Source organism: Hydra viridissima, unplaced genomic scaffold, assembly GCF_058129835.1.
Source record: "Hydra viridissima isolate aposymbiotic clone 2 unplaced genomic scaffold, HvirCarnegie_v1 scaffold_6, whole genome shotgun sequence".
Lineage (NCBI taxonomy): Eukaryota > Metazoa > Cnidaria > Hydrozoa > Anthoathecata > Hydridae > Hydra > Hydra viridissima.
Window position 1 is genome coordinate 13893298 of NW_028324305.1, and position 27711 is coordinate 13921008.

At 28.3% G+C, this 27711-nt stretch overlaps 3 protein-coding genes across 9 annotated transcripts in view; 2 read left to right on the forward strand and 1 right to left on the reverse strand.

Annotated features, from left to right (window-relative positions):
• LOC145190578 (serine/threonine-protein kinase Nek9-like) overlaps window positions 1-3907 on the forward strand; it is a 3913-nt gene extending 6 nt beyond the window's left edge. The window contains exons 1-3 of the mRNA XM_090090598.1: window positions 1-319; window positions 460-1539; window positions 1824-3907. The exon at window positions 1-319 is cut by the window's left edge and continues 6 nt beyond it. Of these exons, the coding sequence (XP_089946724.1) occupies window positions 469-1539; window positions 1824-3407 (2655 nt within the window). The 5' untranslated portion in view covers window positions 1-319; window positions 460-468 and the 3' untranslated portion in view covers window positions 3408-3907. The remainder of the gene's footprint in view (window positions 320-459; window positions 1540-1823) is intronic.
• Window positions 3908-3968: 61 nt separating this feature from the next.
• On the forward strand, window positions 3969-8015 carry LOC149887141 (protein canopy 4-like). Its single transcript, XM_090090599.1, has 6 exons — window positions 3969-4748; window positions 6004-6145; window positions 6485-6579; window positions 6674-6798; window positions 7083-7200; window positions 7291-8015. Exons 1-6 carry the CDS (start codon window positions 4517-4519, stop codon window positions 7401-7403), a joined length of 825 nt encoding a protein of 274 aa, XP_089946725.1. The 5' UTR covers window positions 3969-4516; the 3' UTR covers window positions 7404-8015.
• Window positions 8016-12387: 4372 nt separating this feature from the next.
• LOC145199003 (transient receptor potential cation channel subfamily M member-like 2) lies at window positions 12388-27611 on the reverse strand. Of its 7 annotated transcripts, none has more exons than XM_090090341.1 (32): window positions 27461-27611; window positions 25685-25869; window positions 25210-25286; window positions 24862-25027; window positions 23528-23726; window positions 23283-23428; window positions 22927-23125; window positions 22467-22626; window positions 22203-22341; window positions 21965-22040; window positions 21527-21636; window positions 21122-21256; window positions 20905-20949; window positions 20619-20784; window positions 20284-20497; window positions 19981-20206; window positions 19241-19493; window positions 18768-18886; window positions 18117-18512; window positions 17261-17438; window positions 16582-16729; window positions 16245-16441; window positions 16036-16168; window positions 15140-15327; window positions 14727-14893; window positions 14409-14497; window positions 14201-14302; window positions 13952-14038; window positions 13588-13690; window positions 13213-13356; window positions 12835-12948; window positions 12388-12750 (listed from the first exon to the last, which is right to left on the reverse strand). In XM_090090341.1, the coding sequence occupies exons 1-32, from the start codon at window positions 27465-27467 to the stop codon at window positions 12631-12633; spliced, it is 4788 nt and encodes a 1595-aa protein (XP_089946467.1). In that variant the 5' UTR covers window positions 27468-27611; the 3' UTR covers window positions 12388-12630. The 7 variants fall into 7 exon arrangements, with proteins under 7 accessions (XP_089946467.1, XP_089946466.1, XP_089946465.1 ...); XM_090090340.1 differs by lacking the exon at window positions 27461-27611 and adding an exon at window positions 26546-26667 and having other exon boundaries at window positions 17267-17438; XM_090090339.1 differs by lacking the exon at window positions 27461-27611 and adding an exon at window positions 26546-26667 and having other exon boundaries at window positions 16582-16732; window positions 17264-17438.
• Window positions 27612-27711: the final 100 nt, after the last annotated feature.

The following is a 27711-nucleotide window of genomic DNA, read 5'->3' on the forward strand; positions in this document are numbered from 1 at the left end:
CTTCGGTCTGTATTCCGGCAATCTGTTCCTTAAAATACGAGATTTAGCGTTATGTAAACAATACTTTTTATATCAATATCTGATTTAGCCGCCTGAACTTTTACTCCAAATAATTTTAAAAAAACAAAAAAAACAAACAAAAAAACTCAACTTTTTAAGATCATTTCTGAAAACTAATTCTTAAATTAGATTATCTCTTGTTAAAGGTTATTTTGATTTTTAGATATTCTCACCAAGCAGATGATAGGTTTAACATAGATTCCATAGTCTCATGCCAAATGAATGGATCAGCAGAGATATTTGGTCTATTATATGATAGGTAACAAAAACCATGTAATGTCTTTGAATTGAAAAAATTTGACAACACCGAGTTTGTATTATCTTAATATCATGTTTATGGAAATAAATACAATGGTAGGTAAAAGAAATTGTTATTAATTAAGTTTTATTTTGTTATAGTTTCAAAATATGATCTTTGATGAAGAAACATTTGAAGAAAAGGCTCTTGAGAATCAGCCCGTACTAGATCGATTTATCTCTGACTTAACGCAGGATGAAGATGAGTGTTATGCACGTGTTAAAGTTCTGGGACAAGGTGCATTTGGAGAAGCAGTTTTGTATCGTAAAACATTAACTAATCAATTAGTTGTATGGAAGGAAATAAACCTCCGTCGAGCTACAGATCGTGAACGTACAGATGCAATTAATGAAGTTGAAATTTTATCCCAGCTAGATCACAATAACATAATTGCATACTATAATGATTTTTTTGATGGGAATTCCCTCTTTATTGAAATGGAGTATGCAAATGGGGGAACTCTTCACCATAAAATTATAGCGCAAAATGATGTTTTATTCCTTGAAAGTGATGTTATTTTGTATTTTTATCAACTTCTATTGGCTGTTTCATATATTCACAACATAGGAATCCTTCATAGGGATATTAAAACATTAAATATCTTTTTAACTAAAAGCAAAGTTGTAAAGCTTGGTGATTTTGGAATATCAAAAGTTCTAGAAGAAACACATGGTGATGCAAATACCTGTGTTGGAACTCCATATTATATGAGTCCAGAATTAGTCGAAGGTAAAAGTTACAATGAAAAAAGTGACATATGGGCTTGTGGCTGTGTATTGTATGAACTTTTAACTCTTGACAAAGTTTTTAAAGCCAGTAATCAGCTGAAACTCATTGTTTCGATATTAGAAAAACCACATGGAGAGGTAAATGAGAAATACACACCTGAGATAAAGCATATTTTAAATTGGACATTAGAGAAAGATGCTGCTGCAAGACCAACCAGTAATGATTTGCTAGAGTTACCTATCTTTAATTTAATTAAAGAAATTTCTAATTCTTCGACATTTACAAAAATGTCCTGTAATAATATATCGACTCAACGTTCAGTTTCAACTCAAAGTCATACTTCATCACTTCCTCGAGTTTCTACTGTCACTAGTGAAGTGTTTTATTGGGGTGGTGGAAAGCAAGTACCTCAAAAGTTAGATGTTTTTAGTGATGGAAGCACTGCTATAGAGGTTTTTTTTTTAAATATATTTTAAGTATAAAGAATAATTACATTATAATGCAGATATCTAAAATGGAATATCATTTTGACTGCAGCACTTAGCTAAACTAGTATTCTCCATATTTCTTGCATGAATTTTTTAATAAATTTTTTCAATACATTGTGTTTATATCACTGTAAAAATATGTATTTTACCATGTTTACATATGTGTGCATTTAGATTATATGTATTTACTACTGAAATTTTTAAAATTAAAAAAATTTTTTTTTGTAAAAATAAACTTTTTCTTTTAGGTATCTGCTGGTTTTTGTCATTTTGCTGTAGTTACTATAGAAAAAGAACTTTACACTTGGGCTAATATACAAGGTGGAACAGAAATAGTTGGGCAGTTGGGTCATGGCAATAAAGCCATGTATCGAACACCAAAACGTGTTGATTTGTTTGCAGGAATACCTATAAAACAAGTTGCATGTGGAGAAGACTTTACTATCATACTTACAGAACTTGGTGATGTTTATTCATGTGGATCAGACTATTATGGATGCTTAGGATGCTGTGGTGCATATGGAGAAAATGTTCTGACTCCTGTTAAAATTGATGCTCTGTCAAAGTTGACTATAGTTAGTATAGCTTGTGGTGATTCCCATGTTGTAGCATTATCAAATGTTGGTTCTGTTTATACATGGGGTAATGGCGAGCATGGTAGGCTGGGTCTTGGAAATGAAGCTAGCTATAATACACCACAACTTTTAACTCTTCAAGAAAAATATAATTCCATTACAAAAATTTCTTGTGGAAGAGATAATACCTTAATTCTCACATCAAATGGTCATTTACTTGCATTTGGAAATAATGAGTACAATAAGTTGGCACTAAATCAGACAATTAGCTTTCAAGGAAAAATTTCCACTCAAAAAAAGGTTAGCTATGTTTTATCACCAACACCAGTCCGACCTTTAAGGAGTTACCGTATTATATCAATGGCCTCAGGTAAATCACACTCTGCAGTAATTGATGAGTTTGGTCGTTTACTGACTTTTGGAAGTAATAAATATGGAGAACTTGGAGTAGGAGATTATCATCATAGAAATTCTCCTTCTTTGGTAACTGGATTACTTAGTGGTAAGGAGGTTACTATATGTAACTGTGGTGATAATTTTTCTGTTGTAGCTACAGCAGATAATCAGATTTTTTCCTGGGGAAATGGAGAAAATGGTCGTTTAGGCTTAACATTATCCAATGGAATAAATAGATGTTGTTCACCCAAACCAATATTTGGTTCTCTTCATAAAGTTGTTAGTATGGCTGCTCGATCATGGAGCACAATTATTTTAGCAGAACGTATTCTTAGTTCAAAATTAATACTAACAAAGTCACTTAGTATTACAGATGGAAACCAGGCTAAAGTATTTTCCAAATCTTCTGATACTTCTGATAAAGAATTAAGTAACACAGAAAGCTTTGGGTTTGCTTTTAATGTGGATACAAACAGTTTAACTGAAAAGACAAGTTTTAAAGAAAAAGAAGAAAATTTTGAGGAAGAAAAACTTCCGTTATGGCTCCAAGAAGAACTAGATAAAGGTGAATTTATTTCTATGGAAGTTGAAAAAGAGACTAATCATCAAAGTAGAAGATCTGTGTCTTTTCGAGAGGCATATTCTGCTGTTCAGTTAGAATCTTTAAATAATATTTGTAATAAATGTATATCCAAAGAACCAAGTCAGCTTGAAATTCGCATTCAAGAACTAGAGTTGGATCAACTACGAATGCGTAAAATAGTAAAACAACAGGAGCTGTTAATTGAGGCTTTGCGCAAGGAGAGAGACTGCTATTTACAATGCTGTTCAAAGTTGTTCGAGCTTACTAAAAGTTGCTGAATGTTATTTTTTTTATTTGTTTGATAGTTTACTCATTTCTACTAAACTAAAATTATTTCAAATCAATATGCTGAATCTAGAGTGAGAACTTAAAGAAAATATTTTTCTTTTGTAATTGTAATTATTATATTATTGAGTTTTTTAATTTTTTTTTTTCTAAAAGATTTATCCAGTTTTATTATGGGGATCAATTTTTACTGTGTTGTTAATCTATTTTTAATTTTTTTTATTTTATAGATAATTTGAATATGATTTTTAAAACTAGTTTATTGGACTAAAAATGTGTGTGCGTTTATCTTGGTTGTATGACCTGATTGTTTTTTTATTTATTGGTGTTAAGCAAGTTTAATATATTTATAATTACTGAGAGTTTTTAAAAAAATCTGGTTTTTAGGATTTTTTTTTATTATGATATTGAAAATAATTTATTGAGAGATTAATTTTGATTAACTTATTTCACATTTAAAAAAAGAAAAATATAAGAAGATGGATATATAATGTAGATATAATGGTTATTCTTTCTTTTTTTACTTATTTACTTATTGATAAAAACTATAAGAGAATCTTCAATACTTTTAACAAATGAAACTAGTTGAAAATATTTGGTGTCGTGTTCAAAACATTTGGTGTCGTGGAATAGGTTCTTTTTTATTAATTTAAAAAAATAAGGAAAACACTAGAGAAGAAAAACAACAATCCAAAATTAGAATGATTTGATGTTAATGTTAAAGAAGCTATGTTTAAAATTAAATAAAGATAATATAAAAACAAAAAGCCAAAGAAAGTGTACCATCTTACTATTAGAAGAACGAAAGAGAAAAAAAACGCGGTACACAAAGTGAGATATGCCCTGATCGAGATGTTTATTTTCAAATAATGCTTTCTAGTTTGATTCTATGAGTTGTTTAAAGCCAATAACTCTTTGTTATATTCATTCACAAGTTGAAGGTGGGGTGGATTTTGCAGCATGAGTTTAACTGAACCGAGCATCGAAAAATCGGCGACTGAATTCTCCAATCAGAAACCTCCAAATAATATAGCTGAAGCGAAGTAATGAACGAATGAGTATTAAATGAACAGCATTAGGAGAGAATAAAATACCTTTAAATATGAATCTCCTTGATTTATTCGGTATAACGCTTGTCGTTCTTTTACTTCAAGTGCAAAGTGTATTATCGAAGAAGACAGCGGCAAATAACGATGTTAAAAAAAAAATCGATGAAATAACCAAAGCTCTAAATATAAACTCAACAAAAGGAAACAACGATGGAGGGAAAAAAAAACATCCCAAAATTGAAGAATATTCTAAAAATGCATATTTAAGACCAACAAAATGTCAAGGTAAGTTAATACAAATTCTTAAGCCATGCTTTTCCTTAGATTACACCAAAAAAACGGCGCTTGTCTGGTTTCGCACCCCCCTTTTTTTTTTTGCAGATTCTGAAAGATCTTTGTCTGAAACGGAAAAAAAATGGTATTCATTGTTATTTTTGACAAAGAAAAAGTACTCTAATTCACATTTGAATATTCCATTTTTCCGTTAAAAAAGGCGCTGCTTTTAACTCCATTTTGAAACTTTTTAATGATAGTTTTAAAACCATTAATTCAAACCGCTGAAAATATTTACCTGGTTTTTACAAGCGTTAAGAAACACAAAGAACAAAAAAATGACTTAAATTAAAACATTTACTGAAATGCTACTAAATTTATTCATTACAATATATAAAGAAATATAAACAAACAAATAATGAGCTGTGTTCATCAAATAGTTTTACGAACACCTAATTTACTGGGTAGTTAGTAGCAATTTGATCCCAAAAGTGAAAAAACGCATGCTCTTTAAACCTCTGCATCCACATGAATTCGCTGAGATAGTCAGGAATCATGTCTCTATGTGTTCCAAACATTGCTTTAAACTTTGCTGCGACACCACATTGCTTCAACTAGATTAGTTGTCACGTTTGTTGCCGGATCTACAAAGTGAAGCAAGTGGTTCACCGTACCATGCTGAAAGCCTTGTGCTCCAAGAGTGTTATAAGCACATATCACTCCAAATTTCCGTCCCTGGCCTTATCCATCGATGCATAATCAGCAAAACATGGACAAACATCAAAGATGGAGTGTAAAAACTACTTAAAACTGATTTTGTTTTGTTGATAACACTCCATCCATTTTTTTGTTCTTTGTGTTTCTTAACGCTTGTAAAAACCAGGTAAATATTTTCAGCGGTTTGAATTAATGGTCATAAAACTATCATTAAAAAGTTTCAAAATGGAGTTAAAAGCAGCGTCTTTTTTAACGGAAAAATGGAATATTCAAATGTGAATTAGAGTACTTTTTCTTTGTCAAAAATAACAATGAATACCATTTTTTTTCCGTTTCAGACAAAGATCTTTCAGAATCTGCAAAAAAAAAAGGGGGGTGCGAAACCAGACAAGCGCCAAAAAAACTTGATAATAAAAAGTTTCCAATGAAATAGTTGCCATGCTTAAACATAAGATTACACATATAAATTTTTAATTTACTTAGATGTACTCTTAATAAAGTAAAGATTTTCAAAAACTGGAGAAGTCTGCTTATAACGGTTATTTTTTAGTTTGCCGCGTGCTTGCTGAAGAATTAGTTATTGAGGTAAAAAAATCGAGCTCTAATAAGCAAGAGCTATGGTTAACGAATCGCTTAGACGGAGAAGATATTGATGACGAAAAAAAAGGGAAAAAGATTTCCTACGAAACTTCGTAAGTTCAAAAATGTATTTAGCTTGAAAAATTTTCTGTGCGAAATTCAATTTTTAAAATGTCAAAATTGATAGAGATAATTTCAGCAACCAGCCCATTTGTTCATTTGATCTGTTGTTTTAACCAGCAAGCGAAACCAAAAAATCAAAGCATAATTTCACATCAGCATTTTAAATCAGTTACGATTTTATTTTTATGTAAAAGCTAAAAAAAGATTAATAGATTCAATTGGGATTCAAATGAACCTATTAACGTAAATTTGTTAACAAACACATTTTTGCTTATTTCTCCCAACTTTCGTTGAAATATAGTGCAAATAACGAGAACATTTATTTTTAGTGAATTAAGGTTAATGGAAATCTTGGAAAAAGTCTGCAACAATGTCTATGAGTATCGCTCGATTGCCGGACCAGATTTTCCATACTTAAAAGGAGGTGATTTTTTTTTTTTTTTTAGTAATGATAAAAGAAATCCATTTGTAGAGGAATTCTTAAAGAAATTCTCTGTTTTCCTTTTTTTTTTTAACAGTAAAAAGTATGTTCCGACAACATCTCGAAGAAATGATGGGAGAGCACAAGCTGTCCGTAAAACTAGATGCACCGGAAGAGTTAGTAGAAGACCCAACATTCGAGCTTCGAAGAATGCAATACAAAGTTAGAAAGATATACGTCTACTATTTCTTTTCAATACTTTACTTTTATTGCTGCTTTTTTTCTTTACAGTTTGAGAGAATTTTTGCAATATCATTATATTTCATGAAATGTCATTGGCTTTCGCATCAAATAAACACTAAATATTCGAAATATTTTTCTAAATATTTCTCTCTGTAAACAATCTAAGTTGGAAAGTGATTGTTTGCGCATGGCGCCTGGGACTAGCATTCTGCGAGTCCCAGGACATTAGAGATAATTTACTTTAGTTTTGAACCATTTTTTAGTGCAATCAAATGATTGAAGAGTACGAAGATGATATCTTTGATTGGTATCTTCAAAAACAAGATGAAGATCCTGTTGATTTTATTTGTGCTGAAAGAGTTCTTGATTCAAAAGAACAAGGTAAGAAACCAGTAAGAAAAGTAACAAAAGGTCTCTGTTGTTGTTTTTGCTATCGTTGCTGCATTAAGAGTTCTTTTTTCATTTCTCTAGATTGTTTATATGCGTCGACAATGGTTCCGGATTTTGCAACGCAACCAAAACCTGTTGAAAAAGAAGAATCAGCAAAACCTAATTTTCATAAAGGAGCTAACTTAGAGCTGTAGTTAATTCCAGACCTTATTACAAAACCAAAACACACTTCTTTCCTTTTTTTTTTTTTTTTTGTTTTCAGTTTTAGAGATTACACCCACTGGTAAAAAGAATAGCACTACGTGGTACATAGCAATCAAATTTATTTTTTAGTATATATTGTAAAATAACTTATTTACATGCATTATCATAAATATGATAAACGCGCATTATCATTTTACATGCATTATCACATTTTTTAAAAGAGTATGAATATGTGAAAGTGATAATTAATGGGAAGATTTTTTTTTAAAATTGTAATTTTAACAATCCGATAAAATGATTGAATATTTATTGTAAGTTTGTAACTAATTTAGTAATGCAATAACTAATAAAATGACTACAGCAGGTGCAAAATTTCGCATAAATAGTTTTTAGAAATCATTTGAAACGTTTTATTTTAGAAATCATTTGAAACTTTTTTTGGAGATCATTTTGTAACTTTATCGGTATAATTTTTCGGAGTTTTTAAAATTTTAAAGATAATCAAAATCTGAAAAGTTTTTGTAGTGAAAAGTGAGCCAGTTTGCTTATTAGACAAAATTAATAATTGTTGAAAAAAATATCAGACCGAATTGTCAACTGAATTATTGCTAGCATTTATTTTTATGTTTATTTTGTTTGACAGAACACTTAAACCGCATAGCAACAATCCATTTTTTAGGTTAACCAAGTGTCCTTGTAATAATGACCCAGCGAAGTGTCATAAAGCTGTCCATAAAGCTCTAGAATTATAACTCTAGTTTATTACGGATTTATTAAAATTTTTGTGTATATTAGAACCTGCACTCCATAGTTTTTGCAACTTATAAATATCTATCTTAAAATCATAAAAATGATTTACAGGTTTAACAGGTGATGACAAAATTAACTGGATTTTTTTAAAAGGGCAATAAATTCTTTAAATATCAATATAAAATAAATAAGATAATTAAAAAAGTAAAAAAAAAAAAAAAGAGAAAACATGTGCTCTTTAAGATTTTTCATTCATTTATTTACAATCAAGCCACGTCTACAAATATGATAAAATCAAGACGTTGAACTTTACGATTGATTCTTTCGAGGCATAACTTTATTAAGCTTTGAGTTGGTAAAATGTTTCAGCAAATTGTTTTTATAAACTTCTTCAAAATACTTCAAAAATCTTCAATTCGTTCGCATTCTGAAACATTTTAAGGATTTTTTTTTTGTTATCAAAGTTGATTTTTTTTTTCATCTAAAAGGTTTATAACGGATTTTGCGTTATGGCGAAAAGTAGAATTTATCATGATGACCATCAGATTGGAGCAAGATGAATAAACAAGCAATTTTCTCTTAAACTTAGCAGTTGGGCTCTTCTACCCGAGCATAAAAAAAGATTAATAGAATAAAGTAAACATAAACTATTGAGAGTGAAATAAGATTCGTCATCAAAAACCCCTTCAAAATCTTTAAATTTATGACAAAGACTATCAAATATTGTTCTTATTCTCAGTATTTGTAGTTTAGTTCGGGAATCATTTTTTTCTTTCTACATTTTGATTTTGTTTGCTTTTCCGAAGCTTTTGACAAAAAACTAATCACAACCTGTTTTATCTTGAAAATAAATTACAAGACAAAAATTAGATTTTATAAAATCTACTATAATATAAAAAATTGCTCAGAGAATGAAATAGAAATTAAAACGCTTATTAGGAAGTGATCATATTAAAAAAATAATGATAAAGAAGTCGATAACCAAGATAAATTTCGTTTTAGCATAAAAATCTGATGACAATCAAATTTCTAGTCTTCGAGAAATGCCATCACAGTTATGGTGGTACTTGAGAAGAACTAGTTGTGGTGGTATTTCTCACAGAAAAGATACAGAATTCAACACAGTTCATGAACACATTTTATAAAATACGTGAAGCCTTCTGATAAATACCATATTCTCCTGATCATTGACAACCATTCTTCTTTTTGACATAATGAAACACTTAGCAAAAGAGATTTGAATTACTATATTATCTTACCCATCACACTGTAGCCATAAGCTACAGCCACTAGATGTATCAGTATTTGGAGCTTTTAAAAATTTCTGGCAGGTGCACAAAATGTATGGTTAAAGAATAACCCGGAAATGGCTATAACAGTTCATGATATACTATACTAAACGTAGTGACAGATTAGTTACCATTTGCTTTGACTTTAACTGAAATTAGAAAAAATTTTAAAAAAACTGGTATCTATCCGTACAATGTATTTATCACACAGTACAAAACCAGCAAACTTTGCATCTGAGTTGTCCAATCAAGATTGTCCTGAATTTAGTTTATCAGCATCTGTCTGTCAATCTGTCATTGATTAAAAAATAAAAAAAACATCTTCCTTTCAACTAATCAGAGATTGTAATAATAAAAAGACTGTTTATGTGACTACGAATATGTTGGATTGTATGGATTTTTTTAAAGCTCGAAATTTGGAAAATGAAATTGAAAGTATAAGTGTCCTTCGGTAAAAAATGGGTAAAAATAGAATTAAAAGAAACTTGTCCCTAGCGTTTGTTGCGATATTGAGAAAGTATAAAAGTCCGAACCAATAAATGAACTATTGAATAAAATATATGAACTAACTCCTGATTATTTGGATCAAGAGCATGTAAAAGTTAATCAAGCTGCAGCATTAAATGCTGATAAAATATGGAATCTAATTCTAACGAGGCTGTCATGTTATTTGGCAGAAAATTATAAATGCGCTGCTAAAAAAGAGCTACAAAGCTCTCATTACACCTAGACTCCTATATCAATTTTTAAATCGGCTGTATATTATCGAAGCCATTTGCAAATGCATCAGACCATTAAAAGCATTCAAAAGATCGGCGTCCATGCATGGCAAATTCGTTGTTGACGCAATTAGAGGATTTGTCAATAGATACGTGAGATCTGTAATATCAAAGTAAGCACAACGCCATAATTTGTAAAAGCAGCAGAAAACATCGATGTTGAGGTTATTTTTATTGATGTCGGCGAAATTGAGGAACTCAACGAAGCGATTGGCTTTTCAAAGAGAATTTCTACTTCAAGGTTATTACTAGGAATAAAAATGAATTATTTTTTCAAAACCACTACAAATAATTAAAATGTTATTTGTGGAAACTCTTTTTGCGGACGCTGAAAATTTTAGAACTGAGTGAAAATATTAATGGTGATGAAAACGAGTGGTGGTAAAGTAGTTGTTTTCTTCATGCAGTAAAAAACTGCGATGGAGAGAAAAAAACAAAAAACACTCTAAATGTAATACTAACGTAACAATGTATTTATAAAGTTAAAGTTCGCCTTTAATTTCATCTTCAAGTATTGTGAAGATATTTCTTACTGCTTCATCTTTCATTTCTCACTCTCCATCGTCATCATCAATTATGTAGGTCTACAAGATACTTCTGCAAGATTGAGAAAACAGACTATGCAGATTGAATTTTAGTTTGAATGAACTGCTTCACCATACAAGTCGAAGAATTTTGGAACTGATACTGACTGACGCAATTCCAGAACATGCCACCATTAATCTTACTTCTAATCTTGTATATAAACACTTTTACAGCTTCCGTCAGGGAAAAGTTCCCAACAAGAGGCTTTGTTTCTAACCTGCCTTCTAACCTGTGTAACTGAAAGTTGAGATGACGGAAAATGTAATTTGGGTTATCAAGAGACCGTAGTTTAATCTACAGGCTTTTTTAACTGAAAGTTGAGACAATCTACAGGCTTGTTTAACTGAAAGTTGAGACAATCTACAGGCTTGTTTAACTGAAAGTTGAGACAATCTACAGGCTTGTTTAACTGAAAGTTGAGACAATCTACAGGCTTGTTTAACTGAAAGTTGAGACAATCTACAGGCTTGTTTAACTGAAAGTTGAGACAATCTACAGGCTTGTTTAACTGAAAGTTGAGACAATCTACAGGCTTGTTTAACTGAAAGTTGAGACAATCTACAGGCTTGTTTAACTGAAAGTTGAGACAATCTACAGGCTTGTTTAACTGAAAGTTGAGACAATCTACAGGCTTGTTTAACTGAAAGTTGAGACAATCTATAGGCTTGTTTAACTGAAAGTTGAGACCGTAGTTTAATCTAACCTGTGTAACTGAAAGTTGAGATGACGGAAAATGTAATTTGGGTTATCAAGAGACCGTAGTTTAATCTACACGCTCACCACATGATTCTTTAAAAAAATAACATCACCTAATTTGGATTCATGAAAAGCTTCATTTTGATGCATGACTTGGTTATATAAAAAAACTATTTAACTTTTTCACTTTTAAGTTCGTTCTAACGTTAGTCTAAATTTTATCCTAAAAGCGGCAACAACAACAACAACAAAAAACTATATATGAGACTATTTATAATGCTTAATTTTCAATTGTTTTCCATTAAAATTTGTATTAAATACATTTAAACAAGAAGGTAAACATGATTTAATAATTTATTGAGATTAAAAATAACAAAATTTCTAGAAAATTTCTATAAATTCCAAGAACTTTATTCAACGTCTTTTTTTTTTCAGAAAATAAAAAAAACAAACAATTACCTATGACTGATAAAAAATGACAATAATCGATTAGATCACCTATGGAGTGGGTAAAAGATAACATAAACACTTAAAATAGGTATTTTCTTGGTTCGTTGAATATTTGAAGGTTTTTAGGAAAAAAAAAGCAATAAAAATTTTTTGTTTTCGGTATTCAATCAGCTTCTTTCAAAATTTATAATTAATAAATATTATCAAAATAAATATGTATGTGTTATTAATTTTATACAAAATTCACCAAAAAAAGAACCATAGTGTGTAAATATGAACATGATAATGATTGTAGATAAATGAGAAATACAAACAGCATGAATAAATAACAAATGGTTTGTAAATTTAAACTCTTAAATACTTGAAACTGTTAAGATTATTCAAAACTGTTTTATAAATTTTTTGTTTAAAATGATTTTAGATTGTTTCTTTTTTTTTTGTACAAATATTGCATTTGAAACAAAAAATATTCAGACTATTTACAATACGAATAAAATTTCGTTTCTGAACTTTTCTAAGAATCAAGCTCTATTTTGTTGTTTTTTAAAATTAAATACTGAGCCAGCTGTCATAAAGGGGATTCATTGTTTAACAAGAACTTTTGTTATAATTTTTTTTAATGGGAACGTTCTTTACAAGAGATTGATTCTACGTAACAACCATAGATATCAGTTAAATGCAGCTGAATGCATACTTGCTACCTTTTCTAAGATACCTACATGACTGGCAAATAATGGTATGTTTCCGCTAACACGCTGCCATCTTACTGCTTGCGCATCATCCCCAGCCTATTTTAATAAAATTTGTTATTATACATATATATTTTTAACATCATCATATATATAAAATAAAGTATACATTAAGAAACATACTTGAAGCTGGAGATCTCCAAATACTTCTCCTGTATCATCATGAAAATTACAAGCTACGGTCTCCATCCATGCATTATCTGTGTTACGAGGATCATCAACATAGCCTTTATACACCTTATGGTATTAAATGATGATTCAAAAATTTTTTACAAAGAAATTTTAAAAATAATAAGTTTAACTTTTAATACACATGTTTGAAACTAGTTCAAACTATATATATATATATATATATATATATATATATATATATATATATATATATATATATATATATATATATATATATATATATATATATATATATATATATATATATATATATATATATATATTATATATATATATATATAATTTTGTTTTGTTTTTCATGAAAGGTACCTCAACGCCATTTCGAAATAGAAAAGCTATTTTTTCTGAAATTTGTTTTCGTTTATCATCATTCATTTCTAATTTAGCTAAAGCTTCTTCTGTAAACTCCTTTCGAAGTGTTTCAGAGACCAATTCTCCTGGTTCAACCATACCCTTAGTGAAAAAAACACATAAACAACTTTTTTAGTTGAACCAATTCTTCTGGTTCAACCATACCCTTAGCAAAAAAAAAACTACACATCTATCATCATACACATAAAGCCCTTGTGCTAATATATAATTTTAGTAAAAATTATATATTAGCACAAGGGCTTTATGTGTAGATGATAAGAAACTTAGAAAAGCTAAAAAGTGTAGATGATAAGAAGCTTAGAAAAACCATACTCCTGGTATTGCCCACTGCTGGTTATCACGACGTTGAATAGCAATGAATTCTAAAACTCTTTTACCATTATCTAACAAGATACCAGAGCTGACACGCTTCCACCTACAACATGTAGATATAGTATACTACTTAAACTCACACACAGGTACAGACATGTATCTGTGCATGTGTACATATTTAAATATCACACGCATAAATAAGTATCATAAATATATACAAATAAATCACATCAAAAATGTTTATTGAAGCATAGATTAAAAATCAAAATCAAAAACAAGCTCAACAAAGGGGGCTGAATCTAAAACAAGTCCAAAGAAGGTTGGGTGGATTATAAACAATTGATTACTAAGAGTTGTCTGTTACCTAGTGGCAATGGGGTCTGCAGCGTGATTTGGTCCAAATCGTCCAAGACTTCCTCTTCCAATAATACCTGTTCTGCCATAAGGGTTCCTAAAATTAGATAGTTAGAGGATAAGAATAGTTTTTTTTTTAATTACTTTAGAGTTAAAAGTCTTGTAAGAATTTTAGAATTATTAGCTAACTCCAATTTAAACTAAAAAAATATAACAAAAGTAAATTGGTGAAAGTAATGTAACAACACAATAATTTTACCTAGGTAGCCCATCAATCACTTCATATGTGCCCATATGACTTTTTCTGTTGACCTGAGCATGTTCATCAAATGCATTGAAAAATAAAATTGGCCTCGGATTCCTAGAAAACAATTCAGACTTATTTAATGAAAAAATAAAAGGAATTTAAGATAAAATAGTCAGAATTTAATTTAAAGTGGACTTTAAGAAGAACTAATTGTACTTACAGAACTATCAGGTCAATGTCAGCCCAGTATGGCTGTTTTAAAACGACTGGTGCTGTATACTGAACAGGATTGTAATCCAAAAAAGGAACCTTTAAAAAGATAAAAAAATGTTTTGTTTTCAATAAAAGTTGACTTCAAATGTTATTATGTGAAACACAATCAAATTTGCATTGGATGAAACAGTCATATTTTATACAATTATTCAAAAAAATGTTGTATTTAAATAAAATTATGGTTTTGAAAAATTACACACACATGTATGTAATTTTTGTTAAACACAGCATAAATAATGTAAAAACTATACAAAATAAATTTCACCTCCCAAGAGACAAGATTGTCAGGAACTTTAAACCTTTGAGTGATTGAACCAGGATAAGGTGATAGACGAGCTTTGGTATGGATGCTAGTTATGTGAGATTTCTTAGGCATTCGACTATCAATAGAATGATTTGACATAATATTTTCACTAGCTTCAAGAACTGCAGCTAATAATGTAAATAAAAAAAAGAAAGAAGTTCAATTTTAGAACTAGTTTTAAAACTTATATCAATCAAAAAACAAACTAAATAGCAGTTAAGAAACTTTTCATTTAAATTGAAATGAATTTAATGAACTGGTTACCAAAAAAAAAAGTTATATGAAAAATTAAAGGATAATTGAAAAATTAAAGGACAATTTTAAAAAAAGTAAAAACAAAAGTTTCTCAAAAACAAATTCTTTTTTTTTATTACCATGTTTTTGGCCTTGTTGAATCAACAACTCTAAAATCTTCTCCATATTTTGCTCAAGTTTCACAAGGCGTAACTCAACACTTCCACTTGCCCCTCTAATACCACTATGTTCAGGATGAAAAGAATCTTTTGTGGAAGAACTACCATCATCTTTTAGAAGAGCTATTTCTTCTGCCAAATGATTGACTCTGTAAAGAAAACACATCTGCATTAAATTTCTCTTATTCTAAATTGAAAAAATTTAACTTTTGCAAAAAATTTAACTTTCTAGAGCTAATGGCATGATGAATATTCTCAAAAAGATTACAAAACTATATGGCATGATGGATGTTCTCAAAAAGATTACAAAAGATTTAAGGTTTTAAAAAATCTGTTTTTCAGAAGATTATCTTTGCAAATTTGACTGCAATATTTTGTATCTTTTAGCACATTTTTGATGTTTTAATTTCAAAAACTACCCAGTCAGGCAAAACCAGCAGCTAGAAGTTGATAATAAATATTTGAAAATGTAGCAATTTTATATAAAGAGAGCTTTAATAAACAACTATTGTAAAATTATTGTTACTGATAAATTAGTTTCATATTTACATTAAAGTTTTAAATGCAAATTTTAAATTGTCTAATTGTAAATAATGATCTTTAATTGTAAAAAAAAATTATAAATCATTAAGTCAGCTCACAAAGACCAGTTACAGACTAAGAATAATCTTGGCTACCTAGTTGTGGTAAACAGTCTAAAATTGACAGCAACAACTAAACACAGATTTTGGCTAGTATGGTGACAGCTTAAGAGTATAAATTCTATTTTTTAAAACTTAAAGATCCAATGTCAGACTTTTGTAACTCAATAAATCAAATTCAGGATGACTTTCAAAGCACTTTTTTTGTTTTGTTACCTGTTGAGTATATTCTTCACTCGCTCATCTTGTGTCTCTGCTTCTTTTACAGTGCTATTAAAACAGTATGTTTCTGCAGCTGTATATTCCCACATTGATAGCTGCTCCATTTCATCCGGATAAAGTTGAACACCTATTATAACAAAGAAATAGAAAACCTGGAATTATATTTAAAACAAAAAATTTTTTAAAATAAAACATTAACTAACGTATTGAGCTTCCTTTAGCACCACTATAACCACAGCAATGACATAACTCCAAAAGCCATTTGATTATAAGGTACAAATGAGTAATTATGATAAAAGGGGGACAAAATGCTGGACGATCATGAAATTCCCAAATCAAATCAAATCTTTGAAATTTCCAGACTTTATCTGAATCTTCTATTATCTTATCAAATGTGTAACTAAAAAAAGGAGCAATTACAATTGCAAAGAAATTACAAGGAAATTACAAGGAAATGAATTTCCTTTTGAACCATGTAAACACTTTTCATACTTTAAAAGTGAAACTAAAATCCTTTTAAGCAGTTTTGTCACAACTTACTTAAATATTGCAATCAGTAGATTAAGTAGCAAGACATTTGTAAAGAGCAAATAAACAGCCAAACAAATTGGTAGAAAGTAAAACACATATTTATCTGCATCATGTTGAAAACATGCAGGTTCTTCATCAGTGCAGTTTAAATCTTCACCTATACCAAAACTCATAAGTATGATAGTATGACTAAAAAACCTAATCATTTATTTATTAAGTATTAAAAACATGAGATATTCAGCTCAGGTTATAATCAGTGTAAGGTCCAGTGGTTTTCATGCTTCTATCAGTTAAGACTAAATCTCTTTTTTTTTTGTCTGTTGAAGAAAAAAAAAAAAAAAAAAAAAAAAAAATCTTTCCAATTACTTTTACTTTAAATTAGTTAAAATCATAGCTTTTTACTTTACAACAAACTAGTTTTAAAATTATTTCAACAACTCAGTTTAAAATTTTTATTTTAACAACTAAATTGTAATTTGATCTGTACAGCTCAGATTTTGACAATCCAGACATAACAGAGGGTTATTTAATGTTACATAATTTTTACTTTTAAAATATTTAAGAGCAAAAAATAAAAATCATGAATAAAAAAACTTGGTTAAAAAAATATACTTAGAAGTGCCAGAAATATTTTCAGATAATAAATAGTAGTAGTTCTTAAATAAAAAAAAAATAAAAAAAACAAAACATTTACCATATATCTCATTAAAATTTATTTGTCCATAAATATACCAGTATGGATGATTAAATATTCCAATGAATGCATCCCAAAGTTTAGAATTTGGCTCTAATAGTGCTTGCCGAGCAACACCATACCCAATTAAAAAAACAGCCAAGATCAAAACAAAGTAAAGCAGGTCATCCAACTGAAAAAGAGTACAAAAGTAGATGATTACTCTTCAATACTTTTAATGAGTTTTTGTTAAAAATTGCATTTAAATGTGGATTTAGCCAAGATTAACAAGTATAACCTAAATATTCAGATGAATATACTGACCCAACTATGTAACATCTAGCTCAATTTAGTACATAACTCTTTGTAAATATCAAAATGATCAAAGAAAAACTTTTTATTTGGAAGCAGTTTAGTTTTTTTATTTACATTTTAGTAGAAATATAATGCAACTTGTAAAAATTGCTCAGGCAAAAATTTAATTTCGATTTCCTTATATTTTTGTAAAAGTTAAAACAAAAATTCTACACAACAACCCCTTGGCTAAAATGATTTTTTAAGATATTTAATGGGCTATGCATATTATTCAAAAGCAAATTAGTTGCATACAAAACATTTTACCTTATATACAAAAAAAAAATTGTTCTAAGATAAGATATATATATAATTGCAATCAGTAAGCAGCCTAGTAAAAGATGTTAAAATAATTTTTTAATAGTAAAAACAATTTGGTCAATAGGCTTAGCAAAACAAATATATTGTTTTGTTTTTTAATTATTAATATTCAACAATATGACAAAGATCAGCAAACAAACATAGTTTGAAAACTAATTTACATATTCTTTCAAAACTATCAACAAAATCATCATACCATTTTTCTTATCATGACAAGTTTTGGCCCCATATGTCTGTTAACAGAAAAAATCTTTAACAGACGAACAATACATATCAATATGTCAAAAGCATATATAAGTCGCGCAATTACCAGATAATTATAGTTTAAATAATTGTGTGCAAGGTATCTATATATAGTACCCAACAAAAAGCCACTCAAAGAGATAATATCAGCAATATTCCAAGGGTCACTGCAATATAATACTAGCTTTCCAAGGAAGGTTTTTGATTCTTGAGTAAAAAGTTGACGAATTTCTTCACATAGTAATGTAAATACCCAGAACTGTAAGATATATTCAGAAAAGTGGACTTCAATTTTAAAATGACAGAGTATCACATATGCAAACAAAATCAGAAACGATGCATAAGAAACCTTAAGAAAAAAAGAAAAAAAAAAGTAATTAGAATAATATAAAAAAAGGATTTGTAAATAACTCTGGAAGCTTTACATATAGCATTTTCAAGCTTAATTCTTAAAATCTATTGCAAACTAACATAAACAGTTACAATAACACAGTTATGAAAAATATATATATATATATATATATATATATATATATATATATATATATATATATATATATATATATATATATATATGCAACAAACAGCTCAAATGGAGTCCTACCAAGTTAACTGTAAACTTAACAAATGGAGCACTGTAGAAGTGAACTATTCTATGAAAAAAATTTGTATGCATTTCACGAAAAACTAAATCGTCAGGTTCATCATCAAAATGATCAAGTACTAAAAAACAAGATTTAATTTCAATATTTTAAATAGACTTTTAAAATCAAAACAAAATGAAAAAAACCAATAAGAAAATAAACCTATAAACTTTTAATTCATTTTAGATAATTCCAATAATACATTAAGATTATCTTAATAATTGCAAAAAAAAACATTAACATTATCTCAATAATTACAATAATACATAAATGTTATCTTGTAAAAAAAAGATCTTATTAAAATTGATTTCAATAATGTATTAATTTATATTCTATTTACATCTTCTTTTTTCCTTATTTCTAAAAAAAAAGCTAAATTTATAAATAATATTAAAGAAAGTATGTGAAACAAAAATAAAATAAAATAAAATACCTGTATGTGGAATATCTTTTTTCTCATCTAGCTCGAATGTTTCCTTTGAGGTACTATAGAAACTTTTTTGGAGTGAATAATTTGATTGGTTTAAGTTCATCGAGCCATTTAAAGTAACATCTTGCATTTCTTTACCAGAATTAATAGCTGTATTTAAATTTTTTTGCTGCTCACTGTGAACATCTTTTTGTACATCCTCACGAAACCATATTATCATGTTTATTAAGATGGGAAGGAATATACAAGGTAAAACCTGACACAAATTAAAGCATTTGATTGGTTAAATGAAAGCATTTGATTGATAAATTGATTAAACTTGATGGTTTTTGTTTGCAAAAAAAAAGGTTTTTGTAAGTAGAAAATTAAATATATTTATAAGTGAGATCTTTCATTACTTTATTTTAGTAACAACTAAAAAAGCAAAAAACCAGTTGTAGGAATTTACACACAATATCTACTGTGGTTTTTTAATACAATATTTACTTCTTTATTAAATATTATTTTTATTTATTAAAATACTAAGCATAAAAAGTAAGCAGTGTTTTCCTAATTGACAGTAATTGACTTTCGATTTAAAGTAATTAGCAGGCAAGCTTGAAAAAAACTGATTTTAAAAGATTTAAAAAACAAATAAGAAAAAAAGTTTTTATTTTAAAAACAAGATAAAATCCAATTAGTTCTGCCATCTAGTTCCTTTTGGACAAATATTAAGGTGGACATTTAATTAAATATATTCAAACCTTCCAGAGTGAAGTATTTACATAAAGAGCTCCCATCCATAACCTGCTGAGCAAAGTTTGACAGCTAGAATGTGCAATAAAATCTTGGTCATCTGCAGAAACAGCAATATCAAGACTTGTAAGAAAACCAAAATCAGGTAATTCTTTTACAAGTAATGTTTGGGTTTCTTCTTCATTATTTTTACGACACTCATCCAAAACACCAACAGCTAGTTTTTCATAAAACCTAACAAATAAAAAGAGTCAATTTAACTTAAACTTTAAAGTTCTTTAAATTCATTAATTCACTGTTAGATTACTAACTCAGCATGCTGTATGAGATCTTCAACCATATCTGAAAGTTCTTTGTTATCCTGAATTTTTTCAGCTAAACTTTTTAGTAGCTTTGATGCCATTAGAGCAGTTGCAATACTATCTCGAGTGCGCTTCCATATAAGATAAGCTAAAGATTTTCTATTTAACAGAACAGCCCATATAAACAAATCCAAATATGGGCATGGAAGATCTTTCTCAAATTCTACATAAAAGTAAGAAAAAAACACATAAAATTTGCACGTAAAAAAAACTAACTTCGATTTTTAAAATAAAAATGTTATGTTCCCGAAAATTTTATTTCAAAAATGCTTTAAAAAGTCAACCTTCATTTGATGTAAATAAATGTGTCACACTGGATGTTTTACTGTCTGAATTAGACTGGCAATATGGCTTATCAGTACAATATCGTGACTTAAAACGATCACCCATCAAGTCTTCTATCAATGATCCTATAACCTGCATATCAACTTTTCCAGAATCCATGCGTGACTTGAAAATACAAATTTTAATTAAGGAAATGTTTTGAATTAATATATATTTATGGAATTTTAAAATTAATATAACTTTAGTAATTTTGAAAAATATTATAAACATATAAAATATTCATACCATATGAGTATTAATGATATGCCGCAAAGCAGTTCCATTAGGCACCTAAAAATTTTAAAAATTTGTTATATGTTAGTAATAGTTTCTGCTCAAAAGTATGAAACTTAAAAAAAGTATAAAAATCCTCAAAGGTTTAAAAATTTAATGATTTTTTTTTTTTATATTGATAGCATTAACTAAAAAAAAACTAAAATTTGATAATTTTTTCATCAAGTACCCCATTATATAAATGTAGTAGCACATCAAGTTTCAAATAGTTCTTTAAATTGATTCCTTCCTCAAAGAATAAGTCAACAAAATCAGGTTTGTTATCAGAGAGTGCAGTAAACATGGATTCATAAAGCCACTCAATCTAAATGAAAGCCACTGAAACTATGGTACATCACTAACGGCATGGTAAAAATATAATATAAAATAATATAAAAAATATATAGAAAAAGAATAAAAAATAATATAAAAATGATATCAAAAAAATAAATAAAAATGTAAAACACTACAAAAAAAATAATGTATAATGATATTTTAGAAAGATCATAGAGATATCAAAAATGAGGCAATTCAATTAATATCTTTAAAAGTAGAAAATATATAAATTAAAAATCAGAATTTATACAAAAGCTACCTTGAAATTATCTTGCTTTAAATCTTCAGTAAAAATTTCACTTTTAGCAACATCTATCCTATTCCATGCCAATGCCAATTTTAACTGCATCTCAAAACTTGCCTTATTTGCTGGAATATAAAGAGTTTTGTGTTAAAATACTTATAGGAAAGACTCAAGTAAAATGTTTAGATTACTGTTTATGATATAGTTGACAACATAGTTACAAAGAATTTTCATTTTTGCATGCAGGTCAACCTCACTGATGTAACCAAATATTTACTTAAAAAATTCTGTAGAACTATAAAGATCTAACTAAATGTAAACTAAATTGATTATAGAAGAGACAAAAAAATAAAAGTAAAACTTTTATTAAACAGAATTTAACAAAAAAGTTTCAATTGTTAATGCAAGCATTAAAATTTTTGCAATTAAAGTTTTATATAAGTAACTATTTACCTTTCAGCAGTGCTCTTAGAATTGCTAAATCCATATCAGATTGACCACTTTCATCATCCATTCTGAATACAGTGATCTTTAAAATGTAAAAATATCAAACTGAAAAATTGCTAAATATTATTATTACATCTTTTATAAAATCACAAACAAAACAATTTGTTTGAAAACCTAACTTATCATTAACACCTAACCTTTACATATTATAAAATTGTATTAAGTTTTAAAAACAAATAGTAACCATTTTTTCATCTTTCAAAAGCTCCTCAATCTCCTTATAAACACTTTCTTTGCTTTGCTCCCCAAAAACTTCAGAAATTTTTCGCTTAATGTCTTCTGTAAATTGAGGATTAATAATGCTGATCTTGGCAACTGCATCACTAAAAATTACAAGAAGAGAATAATCAAAAAGAGAATTAAAATTGTTTTTTATATACACTAAAAAAGCAGAAAATCTAATCCTATAAGATTTAATCTAAATAATTTTAAATAAAATTAAACTTACAAGATTAAATGTTTGTAAGCAAAACACACAACATCAGCTGCCCTACCACTACCACCAATAACAACTGCAGGTGTTCCTTTTTTCACTGCTTCTGCCATTGTCTTTATTGAATTTGGACCTCCTTCCAAACATAAAATTACTACAGGAATACCAATGGTACCTTTTAAAACAAAAACATCTCACTAAAAAATTGATTAAGCTTTTTCTTATTCCACATTATTTTAGTGACAAAATTTTTATTTCAAAACTTGTGTTTTAAACGTACACAAAGCAAACATAGTGGAGCATAACTATTGAGAGGAAATGTACAACACAACAATAGAGTTAAGGTTACTACTGTACTTTCTTAAACTAATTTTAAAAGCAATTTTTTAAAACTTTTCTATGAAATAGAAATAAATAACAAAAACAAACTTCTTTAAAAAATATGCTTAAAAAAAAACAGACTAATGCTTCAAACCTGTGGCTGCATTTGAGCTTGTCTTTAAATATTTTGCAATAGCACCTTCAAGCTGTGAACGCAGCTCAATTTCAGTTCCATATTGGCCTGAAGTTCCATTATCAACAAGGATAAAGTGTGAATGGTTAAAATCTAAGCCTGTTTTATTTGAATCAAATGAATCATAACTATATTCTGCTGGATATTTACCACCTCCATCCTGAAGAAAAAAACTACTGATTTTATTCAATGATGATGATGATGATGATGATGATGATGATGATGATGATGATGATGATGATGATGATGATGATGATGATGATTTTTTTTACTGATGTGGCTAAAAACATAATGTTGAAAGAAGAACTGTTTTGTACCTTTGATACAAGCATGTGATTGTTAGCTAACACCCCCCAAGGAGCAACACCAATAACATTAATTTTTGAACGACCTGCATTTGATACATTTCCGCGATTTTTAATAGCTTCTCCAACATGTTTCATTACACCTGCATTTGTACCACCTAAAAAAGAGAAAACTATATTTATTTAAAATTCTGCAATATTTGATGAGAAACAAAAAATCAAAGTCAGTTAGGCTTCATGAATTGACATATCTTTACCTGTTATTATCCAGGAACCAGTTGAAACAGCAACTTTAACTATTCCTTTTGTAAATGCTTCTTTTAAACGTGGCCGGAGGTGAAAACTTTTAGCACCTCCTGTAACAGAGATCACTAAGTTTGGGACATCAAGTCCCCATTTTTGTCTTATTAACTTAAGTAATAGTAGACCAGATGTGTCATCTGAAATTCTGATGTACTAAAAAAATTATTTCTTAAATAATAAAAACCATTCAATGTAAATAATTTTACTTAAACATATATTCATGTATTTTTTAAATTAACAATTTAAATATTATTTATGCAAATTATGAATAAAATGTAATTTAAGCACAATATATTAAGTGTGTAAATATTTATTGTGCTTAAAGATCACTTTTCATGCCTTTTAGTATATTGGGTTTTAATGCTTGGCTTAACTTATCAGTAGTTGTTGGTAACATTCCTCAGTGATGATTTTGTTAGGCTGGAATAGCTCATAGTAGATCACTCCAAGGTGATAATACTAAATGCATAGAATTAGCTTCTTGCCATGAATATTCAGTTTTGCCATCAAAATTGAGGTATGCCAGGGGTTACCCTTCAATTTTCTACACTTGGGTTGTTGTAATTGATTTACTTTTTATCACCCATCACAATTTGATGCAAAAAGCCTTCAAACTTTGTCTTTGGAGCAGTTGTTTATTCACACAGGACACAATTTTCCTCTCTTGCACCACACCCATGAACTTGAGACAGTTGAGTAAATCCCAAGTTTTCAGTGGGATCCTCTTGAGTTTGGCATGAATCTTGATCCAATAATGCCTCCAACTCAGCATCTTCAGACTTTACTGGCCTACCTTAGTATTCTTTATCACTGGTGTAAAAATTTCCAATTTTAAAATGCCATAACCAGTACTCACATGTTTTTACTGATGGAGCATGTTCCCCAAATGCTTCACACAACAATTGATGTCCATGAACTGTATTTTCTTCAAATTAAATAAAAAAAGCAGTGCTTTCTGGAACTTGTGTTTTGTTGGCACAAAAGTTGACATGGTTAGAGCAAAAAGTGAAAATATTGTTTACAATTCAGCAACATGACACATACTGGTTTTTAGCAGGAAATAATGATGCTTCAGCAGGAATATAGTAACAAGATAATCTGATGCAATTTAATGTTAGTTATGTCATCTTTTTTAATTCCCTTAAATCTTATTTGTACCCTCAATAAATTAATTTTAGAAAAAAAGTAAAAATAATACAATTAATATTATGCTTTCAAACTTATAAAGCTCATTCTAATATCTTTATAGTTATATTGTTATTAAAAGCAATAGAAAATTAAGTTAAACCGGTTTTCTGCTTCCACGATCCTCAATAAACTCTATTTCACCGTAACTGTCAGTTGGCACTCTACGAGTACATACTTCTGTAGCCCATTTAAAATTTGGTTTACTTATAACAACACAGTCTGCAGCATGTTTTATGCGTGGTAAACCACAACCACATAACTTCTCCCTTTAAACAATTTTATCAATTAAAAAAATAATTAGAAATTCAGTATATATGAAAGTATATATTAAATATATACTTTTAAAGATAGTATATATTGTAGTATATATTGTAGTAATAAGTTAAATTGTATGTTAAGGAAGTTTTTGTTGTACTTTTTAAAAAATATGAATACAATTAGTGATTACCCTCCACGGCTAGTGACTTCAACATACTTAAAACATTCCTTTTGTGAAAAGTGCTGAGAAATATTTGTTTTCTTTTTCTAAACAACAATTTTGTATTTAATTTAACGTATTGCACTTTCAATAACAAAATAGTTTTCACATTTTCTCATTTTGAGGTTTTTCTCATTTTATGATTATGCCTTTTAGGTAAAGAACTTAGAAGAGAGAACAGAGAATAGAGTTATTTAAATATGGCTACCATATATATATTTTATATAGTTGTTAATAGAGTTATCAAAATATCTATCATAGTTAGTTTTTTATAATGTCAAATGAAAATCATATAATGGATATGAAAGATGTCATATGAATTTTTTTATATTTAGGGTTTGCCACCCTAACAAAGACACAAAAATACCTACATATACACAAACATATATATAGTATATATGAGGTGCATATACATTTAAATAAATATCTTTATATAGAATATTACCATTTGGTTAGTATTCACAGTAAATCCTGTTCCAGAAGCAGTAGAGCCTTTTCTCCTTCTTAACCCTAGATTTTTGACTTTCAAGTTACTTGATTTATTGGAGTTATATTCTGGATCTGTTGGAAATACACGTGTATTTCGCAACATAGTATAATTTTGCTCATAATTAGGTTGTGTATCAGTATCTATAACAATGCCGAGGAAAAAACTTAAGATAGTAAACATAGTTATCTAAGGTAAAAATACAATTATAAATATTATCTTATTCAATATAGTATTTGGAACTAAGCTGACTTTAAATATAGTAGCCATCTTTTATTGAATAGATATAAAAATTCTGATTCTTATCTCTTATTCTAAGCAACTAAAAAATAAAAGATCATACACTGTTTTTTCTAATCATTATTCCTATTTTAAATATACTTTTTACTTAAATTTCAGATGAACTTTACTTAAGCTTCATATCAATGAATTTTATTTATATTTTATATTAGTTTTATAAATACGTATGTTTAATTTTAAAAGCATTAAAATGTATAACTGCGTCGAACGATTATGCCATTTTGAAGTTCTGATTTCCCTCTAAATTAGACCTAGTTACAATCGTGTTTTACTCAACTACTAAAATTCTCTTTTTATAGAAATAAATAGATCTTACATGGGAAGGCGAGACGTTTTTAAAATGCGAAAGTAAGAACGGAACTTGTCTTGTTTATGACAAATAATGTGAAAAAGTTCTGTTTATTTATCGTGGTGTTTTTGTGTGTATTTTTCTAGGAAAAAGTTCAGTTTATTTATCATGAGAGAGTTTGTGGTATTTTTCATTCTAATGTTAATAAAACTCAAGCTAAATGTTCTTACCTCCAACATAAATATCTGGCTTAGTACGATAAGTACCAGCCATATTGTGTATTAAAATGTTCAAACTCTAGTTAATTTGAAAATAGTTGAATATTGTAACTAGTAGGAAGCAGAGCTCAAGTGAATAGGACTTAAATTATTAAGCACCTCATAAAGTATCGAACATGATGATTTATGATTTTTGAAACCATAACAACTGCTTTGAAACATTAAAAGTATCTAGTTTTACACTACTTTTAAATTAAAAAATTTCATCAAAAAATGGTCAGCGTTTCAGACAAAACTAGCCTTTTTTTATTTGAGTGATTAATTTTTATCCAAAAAAAATGCGCTGAAATTAGAAAGAATTTGGCTATTTGACCCGCTGAAATTTTTTAATTCTACAGAAATTATACAGCCGCTTTTTAATAAAAATATTTTTTGTCCTAAAAACATGCAATAGCAGAAAATAGTTGAAATTAAAAAAAAAATAGTTAGATATTGTTTTTCTTATTTCCAAAAAAACTTCTAAGAATTCTATATTATAAAAAATAATAATAAATTTAGATTTGCTTTTATATGAATTTTATTCTAAGAATAAAAAATTTTAAGACTGAATAAGAAAATGAGCTTTTGAGTTTTCTTTTCATGTTGTTTTTTTCTATAATTTGCTTTTGTATCATAGAATAGGTTTCAAACCGTTTTCAGTTTTTTAAATAACAAAGAGAAATTGGAAGATGCTTAAAATTATGAAGAGATGATTTATGGCAGTCGCCATGATCAAATTTATTTTTGAAGAGAATTCAGAATTCAGTTTTAGCTAAGGGAATAAAGCACAAACTTTTATATCAGTCAATTGAAATAAATTCTGTTTAAAATGATCTATATATTTAAATGTACACAGATATATAACATTCCAGAAAAAAAAGCCTATACCTTGCATACCTCGTGCTATTTTGTTTTAAACCTACAAAACATTTCTATTCAATGAAAACCTTTACACTTATCTTTACAACAAGTTTTAAATAAGTAATTTATATATGAAGATAAATTAGTCACGAAAACTCTGCTTTTTTTTAACGCATATAAAGCTCTATTTTAATAAACTTATTAAAATTCGGTTTATCTTAAAAGACTGGTATAGAAGTTGATTTTTATTCGTTATTATTCGTTAAAAATCGTAAAAC